The following is a 20,578-nucleotide window of genomic DNA, read 5'->3' on the forward strand; positions in this document are numbered from 1 at the left end:
GCACTAAAAAATCGGGTGCGATCAACCGACGAGATGCCCGAGATTTCCCATAGGGAACAATGTTAAATGTCTCAATTGACCCGATTTTCCTGTTCAATGCCTCAATTGACCCAATTTTTCCATAGGAAACAATGTTAAATGGGCCACAGAGGCCAAATAGGCACCCTGAAGTGAATAATGGCCACCCGAATTGTTAACGCCACCCCACGATCAACGTCAACCCGAAGCGTGGCGAGCGCAGCGAGCCCGCGAGGGGCGGCGGTACGCGTCCTATGACCTTTTCATACCCCCACTATCCACGTCGGCGTGGAGTTGAGAATAGAAAGTGTGGCGAGCGCAGCGAGCCACCGAGCCCGAAGCGTGGCGAGCGCAGCGAGCCCCGCGAGGGGACGCGGATACCTTCACAGGTATCCGCGTCCCCTCGCGGGCTTCACAGCTGTCCGCGTACCCTCGCGGGGCTCGCTGCGCTCGCCACGCTTCGGGCTCGGTGGCTCGCTGCGCTCGCCACACTTTCTATTCTCAACTCCACGCCGACGTGGATAGTGGGGGTATGAAAAGGTCGTAGGACGCGTACCGCCGCCCCTCGCGGGCTCGCTGCGCTCGCCACGCATCGGGTTGACGTTGATCGTGGGGTGGCGTTAACAATTCGGGTGGCCATTATACACTTCAGGGTGCCTATTTGGCCTCTGTGGCCCATTTAACATTGTTTCCTATGGAAAAATCGGGTCAATTGAGGCATTGAACAGGAAAATTGGGTCAATTGAGACATTTAACATTGTTCCCTATGGGAAATCTCGGGCATCTCGTCGGTTGATCGCACCCGATTTTTTAGTGCATTCAATCCCCGAGATGCCCGAGATTTTTTACTAACGATGCCCACGATCAAAATCGTGGGCGCCCTTCTAAGTAAAGAGTACCAAAATATATTATAATAATACATTTTTTTTTTACTGAAAGTACATGATGTTATTGAAATCGTGGTAGTGGTGGATTCTGTGTAACAACATTTATAACTGCAAAAGGAGTAAAAGTCTACTCAAATTATTCACAACTCCAAAACAGGAAGAATATATTGCTGCTACTACGAAAATCAACGAAAACAAGCCATCCTCTTTGTTTAACCCTATTCAACGCCAGCCACGAGACTCGCTGTTTCCCCCTCACTCCAAAAACCTAGCAAGGGGAAACAGCGTGTGCAGGCAGCACTGCTCGTTGTGACAGCAAGCAGGCAGCGTTGCTCGCTGTCACAGCTCGCAGAAAGCATTGAATACACACCAGTATGTCCACAAATATGATCAATGACTATCTTCATAAAGTCACTTAGAGCTCTGGCAGAGCAGTGTGGAATATGCAGTAGTTCATTTTATTTGGTAGTTTAGGACAGTGGTCCTCAAACTATTTTGCTCTGGGACCCCATCAGACAAAATAATAATGACAGGACCCCAGCAAGTCAGTGCAGAAGGTCATCACATCACATGTGTAGTCAGCAGGCAGCAAAAACATGATGGGAGGAGTCTAAAATAACAGACAAGTCAAAAGATCTAATAGACTCCTTGAATCGTTAACAGATTAGAAAAGTCATCAGCCTGATGGTCAGCAACATGGAGTCGTGACCCCAAGCTGAGAAGGTCGGGACCCACTTTGGGGACAGGACTCACAGTTTGAGAACCGCTGATTTAGGGTTTTCTTATGCATGACACTGTAAAGGATCATTCTCCACTAAAACATTACCATACATATAGAAAAACGAAAAAAATAATAATGGAAAGTCCTGAGAAATGCAATTCCTCCTGGAAAATTACAATGTTTTAGTGGAGAATGATCCTTTACAGTGTCATGCATAAGAAAACCCTAAACCAGCGGTTCTCAAACTGTGAGTCCTGTCCCCAAAGTGGGTCCCGACCTTCTCAGCTTGGGGTCACGACTCCATGTTGCTGACCATCAGGCTGATGACATTTCTAATCTGTTAACGATTCAAGGAGTCTATTAGATCTGTTGACTTGTCTGTTATTTTAGACTCCTCCCATCTATTAAACAAATATAATTTATAATACTTAATGTAGTTCTTAATCCCAATAAATAGTTTCAACTGAGTTAGTCTCCCTTTCCCTTGCCGAATGCAAAAACTGTACTACAGTTAATGCCCTTGATCATTTCAAATAAATAACTATCCCACAGCTTTTCAGTCATACTGTATTTTGCACAGTTCCTCTTTAAGCTACAGATTTTGTCAGTCAGCTGGATAATAACGAATTTCAGTGTTCATATAAAATAGGTTTAAATCTACTTATTGCTGCCAACAGTTCAATCCAGAGATGATTCACATCTCATATTACTGTATATCCCTTGGGGAGAAAACAAAACACACAGGATCCAGTGGTCAGTTACCTGGTTGGACCCAGGTTTTAGGTGGAAACGGGTTATTACAGATGCTTTACTACACATTGTTACATGGTATTCAAAGTTTATCTTGAAGATGATTTGCTCCGAAATATTTCGGTCAAAAAGTACAATTAAAATGGTTTTAATTTTGAAACATTACAGCTGAATTCAGCACCACAAATGGAAATTGACCCCTAAATACACAAACCACATTTTTACCTAATCCTATCCTGCTTGGACTGGTCTCTCGGCTGCAGCCCTGACTGCGTGGAATCTTGCTCCTTTTATCAGATGATGGTATCTGTGGGACCCTCTGGGCACTAGTCGCTAAAACACCATACCCACTTGACAGCACTTTTCCTGGAGAACTGGAACGGCTACCGGCTACAGAGACAAAACATGCATAAAATTAGCAGATGTGGTTAACATCTTTCTTCCTAACAGTCACTAACATTATAAATCTCAACAGAACAAAATTCTACCCAGTAAGCAATGCAATGGTGATCACCTGTACCACCACTATACAGGTAACTAATGTACCTGTAAATCAATACCTGGGACAGTGAAAATAGGTGCTACGTGACAGTACTTATTTGGGGCTGGTTGCCCGCCATGTATGAAGTGTAAATGAAACAATTGTGCAATTAAAATGTCTCGGTGAGAGAACACACTGTCCGCTAACTAGAAGCAAGAAGTGTTCAGCCAATTCCATGAGTTGCCTGGCAAAGTGCCACTGGGTGCTGTACAGGCCTCATTGTCACAATTTTGTGAGAACTTGGCATATAAAACAGTGGTCCCCACATTGCAGAGATATTCCAGGGAACGACTGTCATCAGTAACTACTCAAAGATGCACTATATGTTTCACACACAATGATAGACAGGAAATGGAAAAGGGGGGTGATTCCTCACGGAAAAATCCTTACCACTTGCTGGATTCGCTGATCGGGATCCTTTAGCATGAAAGCAGGTAGAGGATAGTAAAGAGCAGTTTAGAGAAAATCACAAGTAGCAGTATTGTGGATCTGGATGTCAACTCATACAGATCAAAACATAAGGGACACGAGAAGCACAGAAGACAGAGCAGTAATAAAGAACTAAACTCTCAGACACTGCTTATAATTCAGTCCAACCACCTCTTTTTAACACCACAATCCATAAATCTAGAAAATCAGACAGGCCCTACAAACTCCTTGTGCTTACGCTGGGACTGGGACACAATTTTCGCTCTGCTACGCCCACGGGTATCAGCTTGAGTGGAGGTGGCACTGCTGGTGCTTCCAGAACTCTGCCTCCTTGTACGAATTCGGCCTGTTCCAGAAGATAAAGAAAATGTGGTAAATAAGGCCATTCAGGTTATTCACAACCCTGTCAATATAGTAAAATAATTAACTAGACACACATCTTCTGAAGCTTGTAAAGCTATACTGTAGGTTATGAAATATGATCAGAATGTATGTAACTAATTAGGATTTATAGTTACAAAGAAGTATCACAATAACAGTTACACATTCTCTATTTCATCCTTCTGTGACAATTCTCTTGATGTACAGTACATTGTGTTTTGCATGAATTGTACGATGAAGAGAAGCTGAAGTAAATTACAGCAGTAACTAGTGCTCCACCACAATGTGAACTAAATCGATAATATATATATATACAGGTCAGCTGACAGAATGTATCGGTCACAGAAAGTTAATAACTCTACTTGCATCTACACAAATGATAATTCCATGATACTTAAACGATAACTCTGGTTAATATTGGAATCATGTACAACAGTAAAGGATAGCAAAATTACTAATCACTGTGTAAAACATGAGCACACACAGGATATGCACATTCCGTGTAATCAAAAAGAAATGAGATCTTTAAAAATAATCAAATACAGCCTTATATGCACATACATACACAGCCTAATGCACATACAGTGCCAACCACAACAGTGACAAACAAGTCAGTATAATAGCTCTCTCTATATAGAAATACAATACAATATAATATATATATATATATATATATATACACATATATACATACACATAGTCTTCATTCTAGCATCTGCCATCTTTGAAAACCCATGCAGTTCCTCTTCCCTGCCTTGGGTGTCGCTGTCTGCACAGGTCTGGTTTGCATATCACTGCTTATATACAGACTACACTTAGCTAGAAGCACTACAGCAGACAGCGACACCCCAGGCAGGGAGGAGGAACTGCATGGGTTTTCGAAGATGGCGGGTGCTAGAATGAAGACTATATACATACTGTATTTCTATATATACACATATATCTATATATCTATATATATATAGTATTAGTGATTACGATTGCCTTGACAAAGGGGCGTTGTTGCCCCGAAACGTTGGCTGTCTTTTTGCATTGTTTTCCAATACACGCTTGATATTGAAACTAAGTCCCTGGAGTGCCTGCTTTTTTCCATCTACCTACCTATTGTTTAGCCGGGCACCAGGGCTGCCGACCCGGATAGGAGAGTGCCAGTCCGTCTACCCACTATATATATATATATATATATAGATAGATACAGATAGATACAGTCCAGGGATCCGCACTCCCATCCAGTAATATTTGAAAAAATCGGGGTGCTCCCCTAGGGAAAGGGAAATTTTCCAAAAGTAGCAAACAGTCCGGTTTTTAGGCCAGAGAGGGCACTCACCACCACAGTAGGTACAACGCTTTTTTATTCAGGAATAGTAAACAGGCATAGTCAACATTTCAACCCCGGAGGGCCGTTTTCAAGACAGCTACAGAGATCAGTGTGTCACCACAGCAAGCCAGGCATACACTGAGACTACCATGGGGGATATTTATACCTTAGCCAATCGGGGCTAATTGCCCATAATCAACAAATAATTAACAGGTGAGTGGATCCTCCTAACACACACCTATTCAGTACTGATTGGTCAGAATCACAAGCCAGCCCTATCTAGCCCGTATACAAACAAAACAAACACACATAAACCACAAAGTATTTCATCCAGATAAAATAGACATATTGCTAGCCAGAGCTTGTTCATACCTCTATTTAAACCATGCAAACAATCGTGTTGTTGTCCCGCCCGGTGCACAAGGACGCCAGCCCATACCAGCGCCACCCGTACCCGGAAGTGTGCGGTCCAAATGCATTTTCATTTTGAGCCGAGTGCCGCACCTATCTCTGCCTTATTTCTACTCCCAGTGAGGGCACCGAACACAGTACCAGTGATGTTATTCGGAGTGCCGGACCCAAAACCAGTATATATAGATATATATATATCTATATACATACATACACACACATATACATACCACCAAACATGACCCTCTCCAGGAAGGACACAATGCTGTGCTCCTGGACATTCCTCATAATGTAGGATAGCAATTTACCTGTTTAACACAGGTGATGCCAATTATAATTTAAGAGGGAAGTTCCAGAGCAGAGCAATTTGTCCCTCCTGGAGAGGGTCATGTTGGGATAGAATATATATATATATATATATATATATATATATATATATATATATATATATATATATATATATATATATATACAGGAAAGTCAGACTGGCACTCTGCGTGGTGTAGTAGATGAATAAGGGCCCCGGTGCCTTGCGTGGTACTTGCGTACATAAATATAAGCAGGGAGAATCACTGGCACTCGCCGGACTTCACAGCAAAAAGAAGTGACAGACACCGTCTGCAAGCGACGTTTCGGTTTAATTAACCGTTTTCGAGCTTGACAACGGTTAATTAAACAGAAACGTCGCTTGCAGACGGTGTCTGTCACTTCTTTTTGCTGTGAAGTCCGACGAGTGCCAGTGATTCTCCCTGCTTATATATATATATATATATATATATATATATATATATATATATATATACACACACACACACACACACACACACACACACACACACACAGTCAGTAGATCAACATTTTCATTTTTTTTGTTCCAAATTCCGTGTACACCACGAAAGTGGACACCATATCAGTGTACACATCCAGTCGCTGCACTAACAATACTTCAGGCACGGTGCCTTTTTAAAAAAATATTTGCACATTTTCTACTTTTTACTTTGTTCACCTCTTAATATTTTGCTTTAATAGACTGAATATAGTTCTCCATATTTAGTCTCAGTTCTTATTTTTTAAGGTATACAATTAACATTTAATATAATGTTTTCTAGATCACTTCCTTATTGTTAACTTTAAAGATTGCAGTAAAACAATCTAAGAACAAGGATAAATCCCCCTTGGAAGCTCTCACTCTTAGGGCCTTATTTTGGTTCATTCTTTCTGACAAAATCCTTCTTAGATGGACAAAACCATGTGCACTGCAGGGGGGCAGATGTAACATGTGCAGAGAGAATTAGATTTGGGTAAGTAATTTTGTTTCTGTGCAGGGAAAATACTGACTGCTTTATTTTTACACTGCAATATAAATCTCACTTTGAAGTAAAACCCCACCCAAATCTAATTCTCTCTGCACAAGTAACACCTGCCCCACCTGCAGTGCACATGGTTTTGCCCATCTAAGAAGGATTTTGTCAGAAAGAATGAACCAAAATAAGGCCCTTAGAGACAATTCAAGCAGATGCGTTAACAGATAAATGCTGACACCACTGAAGAATTACTAAAACTTCTTGGAGGTGATCCTTTTGAAAATAAGCTGTTTGAAAATGGAGATGCCATTGACACCAGATTGCTTCATGTGATATATCACAGATAATTCTACAGGTTGAGTATATCTTATCCAAATAATTCCGAAAACCATATATTCCAGAAAGGTAAGAAAGTTTTTTTTAGCTAAATGCTCTACTGGGTACATCTATAACAGCACTACTAAGGAAATAACATGTAATTGGCACTAAATATGTGCAAGAAAATGATTAATTGGCATTTGAATTCAGTATCTGAGTACACAAACTTTGTTTCACATTTGTGTGTATTTCATGTGTTTGTACATCATACAGTAAATGCAAGATACCTCAGGATACATAATTGAAATATAACAATATTCAGAAATACGGAATAATCAGTTATCCAAAATTCTTCCGGTCCTGAGCATTTTGGTTAAGGGATACTCAACATTTATTTAATTTGCATATGGGTATCATTGCTCGCATATATTGTATACTACATTTATTATGATTTGATCACAAACAGTGATATAATTGGGCTACACAGAAAGCAACTCAAATCTGCAACTACAGACAGCGCAACTGCACCAACAGCATGCAATACATATATTTAAATCTTTTCAGTGTGTACAATAAGTCAATCTAATAGCATCCAAACCTTAGGTACAAAGGATCTAAAATAGTGATACGCATTAATATCAATAACAACCCATATGAAGCACACAATATTATATGTGATATCTTAAAATGGAACAAAATTCTAATTATACAAGTGCTTTAAGCTAAGTACTGAAAGAAATCCATAAATTAGGTCTGTATATAGAAAATATTCTGTAGCTTTGAAGTACTATATACAGTAGCAATTAAAGCTTCCCAACTCAGAGCTCTGTAAAAATCCGAACCAATAAGCCTCCATATTGAGTAAGTATTGAAGGTATGTGGGGTAGGGATGAAAAACAAAAAGTGTAGCACTGCACCGGAGAATAGAAAATGTGCATATATTTAAGTGAGCACTACTTTTTTTTTTTTAATTTTGAAATTCAAAGTTCAGGTCAGTTCAGTTTAATCCTCCGCTTTTACTTTGCAGAGCACCATATATTGCCCTATTTCCAGCTTTTAGAGGTTTTTTTTGCATAATCCTTACCCACAGTAGTAACCTTACTAAGTTTGGCAGCATTCTGTGTGCTACAGGTTTTTCTGAATGGGAGACAACAGGAAAAGGGAAATTGGGAATTTTGCACAGGTGTATACTCTCAGTAGTTTATAATGCCTTGATTTATTGATATCTGTATCTGATTAGTCATACGGAGGTGCAGCCAATGGCAAAACATTTGAATGAAAATAGGGGAAAGAGAAGATTGCCTCTTTCTTGGCACACAAAGAGAAGAAAAGTATATAAAATCTACCTTTTATTAATTATTGTTTTTGTAAAACTGTCAAAAGAGAAGAATTCAAACAAATTATACATTAATAAAAATAAATTCTTATTAAAAATTGATTGTGTCACTGGGTTCTATTTTTCCGATATTCGTTATTGAATAGTGTGTCCGTGTTATGGTGTGTACACACGTAAAGGTGCCCACAGACGCTACAATTATCGAATGCGTTTTGTACTTTTTAAGCACAAATTGCATCTTATGTACAATTATTGGATGGTGTTTATGGGCTTGTGCGATGCTGTATGTCTAAAATTGTATGTCTAAAAAAGTACGTGCTGCACATACTTTTTAGACTACATCTGAAATTTAACATTACAAACATGGGTTCATCACATCGCATCTCATGCATCCAAGTGCACCTCTCATAGCAAGCTGGAAGAAAAATTGTATAGAACCATTGTACAGTCAAAAACGCATAGCACAGTACAATTGTAGCGTCTGTGGGCACCTTTAGATGTGCCTTAAGATCCTATCCACGATCTGATCAGATAGGATCGTGGATAGGATCTTAAGGCACATCCGATTTGCATCCTATCTTGACTATATAGTGCAGATCTGCACTATATAGACAAGGCAGCCAAGACTTTCTGGCTTCCGATACATGAACGCGTATCGGATCGGGATCGCAAGGGTTAAAACCCTTGCGATCTGCATCCGATGTTGATCCGATGCCGATCCGATGTTGACGATATCGTCAACATCGGAAAGGAAATTGGACCGTGTGTACACAGCATTAGTTGGAGAATGTTGTTAAATTTTTTTAAACTTACACACTAGTTAATTAAGCTAGGAGAGCTACAATGTCTAAATATTGTTCAGTGATACAAAAAAATGGTTATTGATACATTTTTAGTGATCAAAATGTATCAATAACATTAATTAGTGTGCAAGTTAAAAAAAATGTAACATTCTCCAACTAACACGGACACACCATTTAATAACTAATATCGGAATAAAGGACCCAGTGACACCACCAATTTTTAATAATTATTTTTTTATGTACACTTTTTGTTAAAATTTCACTTTTGACAGTTTTTTAAAGACTAATTAATAAAAGGTAGATTATAGTAAATACAATACAAATCAATATACAATTCTTCTTCGCTTTGTGCACCAAGAAAGAGGCAATCTTCTCTTTCCCCTGTTTGTATTCTGAATTGGGAAACTTTAATTATGGCCACATTGTGTATACACTACTTCAAATTCACAAATCTTACTTAATGTTGTAGGACCTAGAGGGTAAGGTTTACAAAAGGGGCTTATTACTAATGGGGGGGAATTGCATTATTTCAGGCTGTTCAAGCAGCAGCTCTATTTGCAAGCAGAACCCTTATCCAGTCACCTCTTCACACAAAGATAAAAGGTTCCCTCCATCCAAGCGATGGTCAGTAATATTACTTCTATACCTGGAGTGTCCACCTCGACCTTTGAGTACAGTTTTTCATTAGAGAACTTTCAATATGCTTCCTCACAGATATTTGAGCTGTGTGCATTTTGTTTTGTTTGTATTCACGGTACATTTAAGATTGAGGGGCTGGGTAGAATTCAATGATATTTCTTCTGTTGGGCCGAGTATGTACGAAGGGGCTTCCATATAGCCCATCATAGTTATCTGGACATTGCTTTCAATTATTAAAATTTGTAATCGACTAAAAATCTATTTAACATTATTTTCAGGACAATTTAGTACTCCTTCCCTGTATCATATTTTATAGGGGTGTTTGGGATTACAGGGTACTGCACCTCTGCAAACAATTGCCTTAAATTCTGAATTATGTAGAAAGAAAATGAAGGTACTTGGGGAGGGAACCTTTAGTTCCGGGCTAGGATTCTTTCTGCTTCGCCATAGATCAGTGCAGCTCTAGGACAGCTCGACTAAAAACATAAATTTGAGAAAGAAAACCATTTGGGTCGAATAAACAGAGCCAACTAAATCAAAGGCAATGCTATATAGTGAAAATATCCATCTTTAATTTGGTTGCAAGCTTTATTATTATTAAGAAATAAATAGGATTTGGATTGAAGGTTTGATGCTGTAGAACTTTCAATAAATCTGATCAGCAGTACGGATCCAGAACTTCTCTCTTTTCCATATAGAGCATTGTCTTTATACTCAACATTTCATTAATCCAGCTAGACAGGATGTGCAAAGGTAACTGTAGACAGCAGGATAATCCCTGAAGGGACAGCCTAAAGTTGTCACTCTCATATCGCTGCAGCTCTAAAATGTATTAGAGGTGAAGACATACAAAGGTGCACTGATGACTGTCTAACTGTGAAAGGAAAGGGGGGGGGGGGTGGTTTCACAGGAGGAGGGACCCACAATAGATGGCTACATGAATTATCCATATATAATGATGTAACAGGGATGTATCCTGTGTGCTAGATGAAAGCTGCTACCAGGCAGCCAGCAGAAGTGAATGCACAGTACACAGACACATTACGCAGCATGCAGAGCACCAGGAAGCACAGATGAATACCAGAGAGAGATAACCCTGGTGGGACAGACCTCTGTCATACAATCAGCTTACCCTCAGATTTAGCAGTAGGACCATCTTTAGGCAAATTAAACAGAAATAAAAATAGGGAGGAGAGGAGACAGTGGGGAGAATTAGTGAAAGAACTATAATCAGCAATTTCATAATGTTAGTACATTATGTAATGATTAACCCCTGAGAATCTGTACTGCATTCCCTAAGGAGTTTATGTATTAATAAAGCCTGGATATGTGCCCAAAGTCTGATCCTAGGATACTGAGCCCAGTATAGGAGGGAAAATGAAGAAAAGGAATATTACAGAGTGTGCAGAAGATTTAAGCAATGTGTGACCTCTCAGAGTATAGTGAGCGGACTCCAATCTGCAGAAATGCATTGTATGATGTAAACTTGCATGGAGTGCATATGTGATGAAGCTTCTGTGAACATGGGACGCATGTAGTGCATTTTTCCTCACCTAAAGAGGCGTAAGACCCAGGTGGCAAAGCAGCAGCTGAACTAAAAGGCGCAGATGAAGATGCCACTTTGGACTTGGCGCTGGCTGCTGCATTCACATCAATGTCACTGCGGGACCGTTGCAGAGAGCCTGGGGTAGCTGCAGACTTTACTGTAGAAACTGTATGAATGGGATAAAACCAGACATCAGAGCAATGATTTTTGTTTGAGTACAGACATTGCACAAGCTTATGTACAACACTGACCTCTGGATGCAGAACTGCCAGGGGGGCTTCTTTTGGCTGACAGGGTGCGGCTGGGAAAAATATAAACATAATTTGAGCATAGAACACAATCTACATTGACAAGTGTACAAATAATATTCAGGACTAAAACTTATATGCAACATACTTTAGAAATGACTACAGTCTGACAGACAGAACAACTGCACAACTTTACATCAAATGTAGGTAAGGTAAGTACACTCACATACCCTATTCTAATATCACTAGCTGTATTCCCTGTGGGCTTCATTTACATAATTTCTTATTAGCTCATGCAAGGACCAATATAAACAGCTCTATCACATTCAATCTGTTTGTAAGCCAATTATTATTGGATTATCTTTATACTGTTAATAATTCCGTTAAAGGAAGTATCCTTTTCAGAGCACTGACTGTGGAACATACATTAGTTTCTAAACTCACTTCAGGCTTTCCTGGGAACTGGATGAGGACCGGTCTGACTGGGGAAGGGAGACGATGCTGTCAGAGTTTTTCATATGGGATTGAAGTGCCTTTTGGGATGAGGACTCCAGATTGTGAAATAATTGGTCTGCTTCTCTATTGAAATGGGCGTGGAATCCCCAGTAACACCTAAAAAAATGAAATTATGAATATGTAAACAATTCTCAAACCGTTATATTACACTTTTTGTGAGAAGCAGGAGTAAAGTTCTCTAGTATAAGCAAAAACTTAACAGGTGGTGTAATTTTTTCAGACACTCAAGTCTTCAATTCTGCAAAATCTGTACTGGTAAACATTTACAGACCTTAGCTTCAAGATACTCACTTGCGTGCGTTTATCCTTGCTTCTGAATCGGGATCATTTAGTCCCTTCTTGATCGTTTCCACTAACACGGATATATGCCTAGAATGAACAAGACTCATTTATAGAGCTGCATCCACAAGAAGTAAATTTAGCAGAACAACCAGCAAATGCCTACTCTGACGATTGAGACAAACATTCCTGCCAATCACGGCATGTCTCGTTTTAGTGTGATCATTAATTCACCCATTTAAATGGGGGGAAATAACCAGGCTGAGAGCACATTCCTTAGGAGTTATCCCCAGGTTGCGATAGAAACCCTTAAATAGGACAATGCACGTTTAATAATTGGTTTCTCCTGCAGTTATAATATAACTCTGCTATAATATAGTGCAGCAGCATCCACATACAGAGTCCAGAGCACCCCTTTTTTCACCCTCACGCAGCTCACTATAACACAGTACAGCCACGTCTACCACTACACATGCACCATTCACTATACAGGTTGAGTCTCCCATATCTTAAATTCTGAAATAGTGTTTTGTTTTTGTCCCTTATTCTTGCAACTGTTTGATCTTTTTATATTTTTGGTACTTGTTTCCTAGAACGGCCACAATCGTGAGTGATCGTGGCTCTTAATTAAGGGACACGATCCTCACGATGTGGCCGATTTTTTACAATTTTTTCACTTTGAATGACAGAAATCGGGTCAATCGGTCGGTCGCGACCAATTAAAATCGGCCGCGATGCGACCGACCGATTCACCCGATTTTTCCATAGACTTCAATGTTAAAAAATCTTTAAACATTGAAATCGGGAGGATCGCGTTGGTCTTGTGCCATTATAATGGCACAAGATTAGATGGACTTGATTAAGTCCATCTCACATAGGGAAAAATGATAAAAAAGGTGAAATGGGCCAATATGACCCATTTCACATTTTTTATGTGCCCGCCATGACCCCACGATAGACGTCAACCCGAAGCGTGGCGAGCGCAGCGAGCCCGCGAGGGGCGGCGGTACGCGTCCTCCGACCTTTTCATTCCCCTACTATCCACGTCGGCGTGGAGTTGAGAATATATAGTGTGGCGAGCGCAGCGAGCCACCGAGCCCGAAGCGTGGCGAGCGCAGCGAGCCCCGCGAGGGGACGCGTATACCTGTGAAGTTATACGCGTCCCCTCGCGGGGCTCGCTGCGCTCGCCTCGCTGCGCTCGCCTCGCTGCGCTCGCCACACTATACATTCTCAACTCCACGCCGACGTGGATAGTAGGGGAATGAAAAGGTCGGAGGACGCGCACCGCTGCGCTCGCCACGCTTCGGGTTGACGTCTATCGTGGGGTCTAGCCCACTTAGTAACATTTGGGGGGGCAATTGAAAAAAATCTGGTGAAAAAAAAAAAAAATCGGGTGAAAAATCGGTCGGTCGGATCGGTCGCATCGTATGCGACCAAATCGCATGCGATGCGATCGATCCGATTTTTTATCTTACGACCACAACGATCTAAATCGTTGTGGCCGTGCTAGGAAACAAGTACCATATTTTTTTATTGTCCAACAGGGTCCCAAGGCAAAAGACTGAGAACCTCTGGTATAGCATATCTAAACAGAGTCTTCTACAGTTTGTTCACACACACACTCTATACTACAGTACAGTAAGCCAAAAGGCCGCTATTATACATTACACATGCGCACATAACTCAGTTATAATAGTGTCCCCACATACAAGTCAGATATGTAGTACACAGCATGCTCGCTCACAATTTTTAGGCAAAAGTACAGCCATGTCCACACAAAATCAGTTCTAATACCATGCCATGCCTACGCAGTCAGCTATAATAAAGTACAGATAAAAGTACATGGTCAGCTATCACAGTACATTGATCACACACCACTGTAGTAGTTAAGTATGTCCAAACATATCTGTAACACGCATTATGCTTCCCAAGAGCCATTTAATGGGTGCTTCACCCTAGCAGTATCCCGCTCCAGAGGACGTGATGCTCTTGTATCACTATAACAAGCACCGTAAAAGATATCCCTCCTCCATCTTTAACTGCCAGACAATTGCTTGGACTGCGGGAATATTTCAGAGACTATAAATATATAATAATAATAATAATAATAATAACAATAATAAGAGGAGGAAGAAATCTGGCCCACAGTTCACTATAACACAATGCAGTTTGCGACACATAGGGGTAGATTTATTAAGCCCGGGGAAGTGATAAAGTGGCTGGTGACAACACACCACGCCGGAGTTCCGGGACAGATCACTGCATATACAAATGTATATATATATATATATATATATATATATAGACAGGTAAGTACCAACTGGTACTATCGGGCGGCACTCCAACGGATTTAACTGGTTCAGTATAAATACAGACTCACACCTGCATGTGGATCTATAGATCCACATGCAGGTGTGAGTCTGTATTTATACTGAACCAGTTAAATCTGTTGGAGTGCCGCCCGATAGTACCAGTTGGTACTTACCTGTCTGCATTTCCCTGGAGGGCACCGCGGTAGCTGACTTTGACTGAGAGTGCCGGGCACCAACAAAATTGCTATATATATATATATATATATATATATATATATATATATATATATATATATATATATATATATATATGCGTGGAGAAAGACGCAGCACTCAGAGGTCTTTTTTCAAAGTGTATTTGGCAAAAAAGATGACTGACGTTTCGGAGCTCGCGCTCCTTTTTCAAAGTGTACAGGTGAGACTATATATATATATATATATATATATATATACACACACACACACATATATATATATATATATATATATATATATGAGTCCAAGAACAAGGCACTCACCAGACTTTTCAAATGCAAAGGTACCTTCTATTCCTTAAAATGACTGCATAATTCCATGGAATTATGCAGTCATTTTAAGGAATAAAAAGTACCTTTGCATTTGAAAAGTCTGGTGAGTGCCTTGTTCTTGGACTCACATACAAGCCGTTCTGGCATCTGCACGTATATATATATATATATACACACACACACACACACACACATATATATACACATACTACGGTTTGTTCGAAAAGTTTGAAATCACTTCTACTGATACATTCCATACATTGTTATTGTGGTAAATAACAATGGTAAATAACTAGCTTCAAATGTCTGTTTTTTAAAGGAATATCTACATAGGTGTATAGAATACCATTTCCAGCAACAACTCCAGTGTTCTACTGGTACATTGTGTTTGCTAATCAAGTTAGAAGACTAATTGATGATTAGAAAACCCTTGTGCAATTATGTTAGCACAGTTGAAAATAGGTTTGCTCTTTAGAGAACTGGTCTTCCTATGAGGTAGTTGAGCATCACATTTGTAGGGTTAAGCCCCGTACACACGGGGGGAGATATATTGCTCAGCAATATATTGCCCAGTGTCTCCTTTGCATCAGCGACCAGAGATGGTCGCTGATGAAAAGGAACCTCTGCTGGCGGTGCCGCAGAGGTAATTAGCTTTTCGCAGGAGCAAGCTCCTGCGACCAGCGATTAGAAAGGGGCTGAAAACGGTAGTGCGCACCCGGCGATTTATCGCCAGGGTACACTCCCAATCACTGGCAATATGGTCGCCAGCGACCATATTCCCAGCGATTATAGCCCCTATCGCCCCAGTGTGTACACAGCAATAGATAGATAGATATATACACACACACACACACACACACACCTGTTGCCACTCATCACACCTTGAACACATGTGGTGTGCACTGCTTAATATGTCCATGAGTTCCTATGACATTGATCATAATCCGCAGAGACACTGGCCATGCCAGCTTTGCCGCTATTAGTACGCTCTGCACCAAAGCTGAGTGTGGACACGCTCGCTTAATGCATAATCCAGGCATGTCCAAAATATGGCCCTCCAGCTGTTGTGAAACTACACATCCCAGCATGCTTTGCAATCATTTTAGCATTACCTAATAGCAAAACTGTGGCAAGGCATGAGGGAACTTGTAGTTTCACAACATCTGGAGGGCCATAGTTTGGACATGCCTGGCATAATCCCTTCCAGGCCACACCCCCTAAATCCGTGAACTCTGTCAGACGCCACCCTGTGAACGGGATAGCGAGCACTATTCCAGCAAATGTACTTAAGGTAAGAAACATCACTGTTTTAAAGTTTTGTACACACACATACATACATACATACATATATATACCTATACCTACCTACACACACACACACACCAAGGAAATAAATAGCCATTTGAAGTCTGTAATAAGTGGTATAAATAGCTGGACTATCGACGTTTCTGGGCGTGCAGGCCCTGTCTTCAGGATACAATGCATTGTATCCTGAAGATGGGGCCTGCGCATCTGAAACGTGCCCAATCGACGTTTCTGGGCCTGCAGGTCCTGTCTTCAGGATACAATGCATTGTATCCTGAAGATGGGGCCTGCGCATCTGAAACGTTGATTGGCCAAATGGATTAAAAATAGTGCAGCTATTTAAACCACTTACTACAGACTCCGATATGTCAGTTATGCAGTGAAAAATCCTCATCTTCTGAGAAAAGGCTTCATCATTACATGTCATTTGAAAGAGTAACCAAATTGTAAGGGCACGCTAGTGCCCTTATATTAAGGCTGAATGGAACGAACGGATTTTTCCCATAGGGAACTTTTCGGATGGGGTCATGGTGTTTGTGGGACTACACCTCAAAAGTGACTCGACGTACTGAGCTGAAATTTGTTCACGTACGCATAGAATTGTCAACCGGTGCTGCGTGCCTAATTTCAGGGCGAAATATTAAAAAATGACCAATTGGGAGCGATCTAAACTTCCAACTGTCAGTTTTTTTCTGACACTCCAGAAATGACAACTTGTCACCCATGTTAGTCTATGGTTTTTTTTTTGGGAAGGCATAACTCAGGGTAGAGGAACAATTGAGACTTGGGGTTTGTTTTATTAGGTAGATATTGTCCCAGTGGAGTGCCTTTTGGGGTTGAGGATTTTCAAATAGGTACAGATAGCGCAGGCCTTATGCTTGCTGGCGAATCGCCAGCAGCATGCTGCTGGCGATCCGCCAGCAACACGGCGCGCCATCTGACTGAGACGCGCGTGCGTCCCCCACGCACGCGCGTCTCAGTATCCGGGCGGCCGGCCGGCGAGGCGGACGCAATACTGTCCGCCTCCCGCTCGAGGGGGGCTGGGGGGACCCGAGGAGGCTGTGGGGGGGTGCGGGCGCCCGGTGTGGGCACCGGGCGACCGAGGGCAGCACCGTCGGAAGGGGACGCGCGCGCACCTCGTGCGCGCGCGTCCCCTTCCGACACACAGATGGCGCGGGAGCAGGGAATGGCGATGGCGACGCCATCGCCATCCCCTGCAAAGATGAGCCCGGCCCCATCTGTACAGTTTTTTTATAATTTAGTGAAACGTCCCCCATTATAAAGATAGGAGAGCTCAACTTGTTGCGCATGCGCAGTACATAGCCGCCAGCAGGGGGAATACTGACATAGGCTTCACTGTGTGTACAAAGATGTCTGATTTGCTTCACCGTAGTTGCTTTCCCTCACAGAGGGAATAAGTGCATGTGAAACTATAAGAACTCTAATAAGTTAAAAGTTATACAAACGCTTTTCACATAAAATAAAAACACTTTTCACATAAGAAGATTATTTAGGTACTAAATGATAAGGGATAAAATAAACAGTATTGACTTCCCTCAAAGCAGGAAAAGTGGACTCTTCCAAACAGTCTCCTCTATGGCAACAACTGGTGGACTGTACCATGCAGAAATATAGTACTGCCTCTTATAAAGTTAGTGCGCTCGTGACAGGAGCGGGAACCCCTGCGCGTTAGGTGGTCCCGTGCAGAAGTGCTGCTGAGGAGAGGCGAAGGGTGAGCACCGCAGTATCTCACCGATCAAAGGTGGCAGTCAGCAGCGGCTACCAGGAGGCAGAGTGGAGACATGAGAGGTGTGGTAAGTCCCTGCAGTTTGAGGAGACGGGGGCTGTATGAAGATACCAACGCTGCTGCCGCCGGGTACCGCTGCCTAAATAAAGGCAGCTTTGGTATCTTCATTGGGGGGGGGGGGGGAGGGAGGAGAGAGAGAATGCTCCCGGGGGACCACCCTCATAAATGGCAGCTGGAATAGATGGCACCGCTGGCACTGTGGGGGGCATATCTGGTACTGTGTGGGGCATATGGCTGGCACTGTGGGGGCATATATGGCACTGTGGGAGGTATATGGCTGGCACTGTGGGGACATATACTGTCTGGCACTGTGTGGGCATGTGTGGCACTGTGGGGGCCATACCTGGCACTGTGGGGGCATATGTGTGGCACTGTGGGCATATGTGTGGCCATGTGGGGGGCATACCTGGCCCTGTGGGGGCATACCTGGCACTGTGGGGATATTTGGCACTGTGGGGTCATATGGCTGGCACTGTGTGAGCATATGTGTGGCACTGTGGGGGCATACCTGGCACTGTCTGGCACTGTGGGGGCATATGGTTGGCACTGTGGGCATATACCTGGCACTGTGGAGGGCATACCTGGCACTGTCGGGGGCATACTTGACACTGTGGGGGCATATCTGGTACTGTCCGGCACTGTGGGGCATATGGCTGGCACTGTGGGGGGCATATCTGGCGTTGGGGGCATATCTGGTACTGGCTGGCACTGTGGTCGCATATGGCTGGCACTGTGGTCGCATATGGATGGCACTGGGGGGCATATCTGGCACTATAGGGGCCTACCTGGTACTGTGGGGGCATATGTGTGGCACTGTGGGGGCATATGTGTGGCACTGTGGGGGCATATGTGTGGCACTGTGGGGGCATATGTGTGGCACTGTGGGGGCATATGTGTGGCACTGTGGGGGCATATGTGTGGCACTGTGGGGGCATATGTGTGGCACTGTGGGGGGGCATATGGCTGACATTGTGGGGGCATATCTGGTACTGCCTGGCACTGGGGGCATATGTGTGGCACTGGGGGGGCATACCTGGCACAGTGGGCATATTTGGCACTGTGGGGCCATATCTGTTACTGTCTGGCAATGTGGGGGCATATCTGACACTGGGGGCATATCTGGTACTGTCTGGCACTGTGGGGGGCATATCTGGCACTGTGGGGGGCATATCTGGCACTGTGGGGGGCATATCTGGCACTGTGGGGGGCATATCTGGTATTGTCTGGCATTGTGTGGTAGCATATGGCTGGCACTGTGTGGTAGCATATGGCTGGCACTGTGTGGTAGCATATGGCTGGCACTGTGTGGTAGCATATGGCTGGCACTGTGTGGTAGCATATGGCTGGCACTGTGGGGTGCATGAGGCTGGCACTGGGGGCATATCTGGTACTGTCTGGCACTGTGGGGGCATATCTGCTACTATCTGGCACTGTGTGGTAGCATATGGCTGGCATTGTGTGGGCATATCTGTGGCATTGTGTGGGCATATATGTGGCACTGTGTGGGCATATATGTGGCACTGTGGGGGACATACCTAGCACTGTGGGGGTCATATTTGGCACTGTGGAGGCATATAAGGTACTGGCTGGCACTGTGTGGTAGCATATGGCTGGCATTGTGTGGGCATATCTGTGGCATTGTGTGGGGCATATGTGGCACTGTGTGGCATATCTGGCACTATAGGGGCCTAAGTAGCTGTGGGGGCATAAGGCTGGCACTGTGGGGCAAAATGGCTGGCACTGTGGGGGCATATCTGGCAGAGTGGGGGCATACCTAGCATTGTCGGGGGCATATGGGTGGCTCTGGGGGCATATCTGGCACTGTGGGGGCATTTCTGGTACTGTCTGGCACTGTGGGGGCATATGGCTGGCACTGGGGACATGTAAAACTGTGTGGGCATATCTGGCACTGGGGGCATATTTGGCACTGTGTGGGCATATGTGTGGCACTGTGGGGGTATACCTGTTACAAGGGCTACTTTTCAGCAGGCTCCAGCAGGAACTGTGGCCCTTATTCTAGTTCACTCTGACAAAATCCTTCTTAGATGGACAAAACCATGTGCACTGCAGGGGGGCAGATGTAAAATGTGCATAGAGAATTAGATTTGGGGGAGTCATTTTGTTTCTGTGCAGAGTAAATACTGGCTGCTTTATTTTTAAACTGCAATATAGTACTCACTTT

The 20,578-nt window shown here is 42.9% G+C and overlaps 1 protein-coding gene across 1 annotated transcript in view; it reads right to left on the bottom strand.

Moving 5' to 3' along the window:
- Positions 1-20,578, bottom strand: part of CLASP1 (cytoplasmic linker associated protein 1) — a 321,194-nt gene that overhangs the window by 119,750 nt on the left and 180,866 nt on the right. The window contains exons 16-22 of the mRNA XM_083153636.1: positions 12,458-12,535; positions 12,095-12,262; positions 11,654-11,703; positions 11,410-11,568; positions 3,585-3,692; positions 3,308-3,334; positions 2,602-2,766 (exon numbers count right to left, since the gene is read on the bottom strand). Coding sequence (XP_083009762.1) covers positions 2,602-2,766; positions 3,308-3,334; positions 3,585-3,692; positions 11,410-11,568; positions 11,654-11,703; positions 12,095-12,262; positions 12,458-12,535 — 755 coding nt within the window. The remainder of the gene's footprint in view (positions 1-2,601; positions 2,767-3,307; positions 3,335-3,584; positions 3,693-11,409; positions 11,569-11,653; positions 11,704-12,094; positions 12,263-12,457; positions 12,536-20,578) is intronic.

Source organism: Crinia signifera, chromosome 7 (genome assembly GCF_055691185.1).
Source record: "Crinia signifera chromosome 7, ASM5569118v1, whole genome shotgun sequence".
Lineage (NCBI taxonomy): Eukaryota > Metazoa > Chordata > Amphibia > Anura > Myobatrachidae > Crinia > Crinia signifera.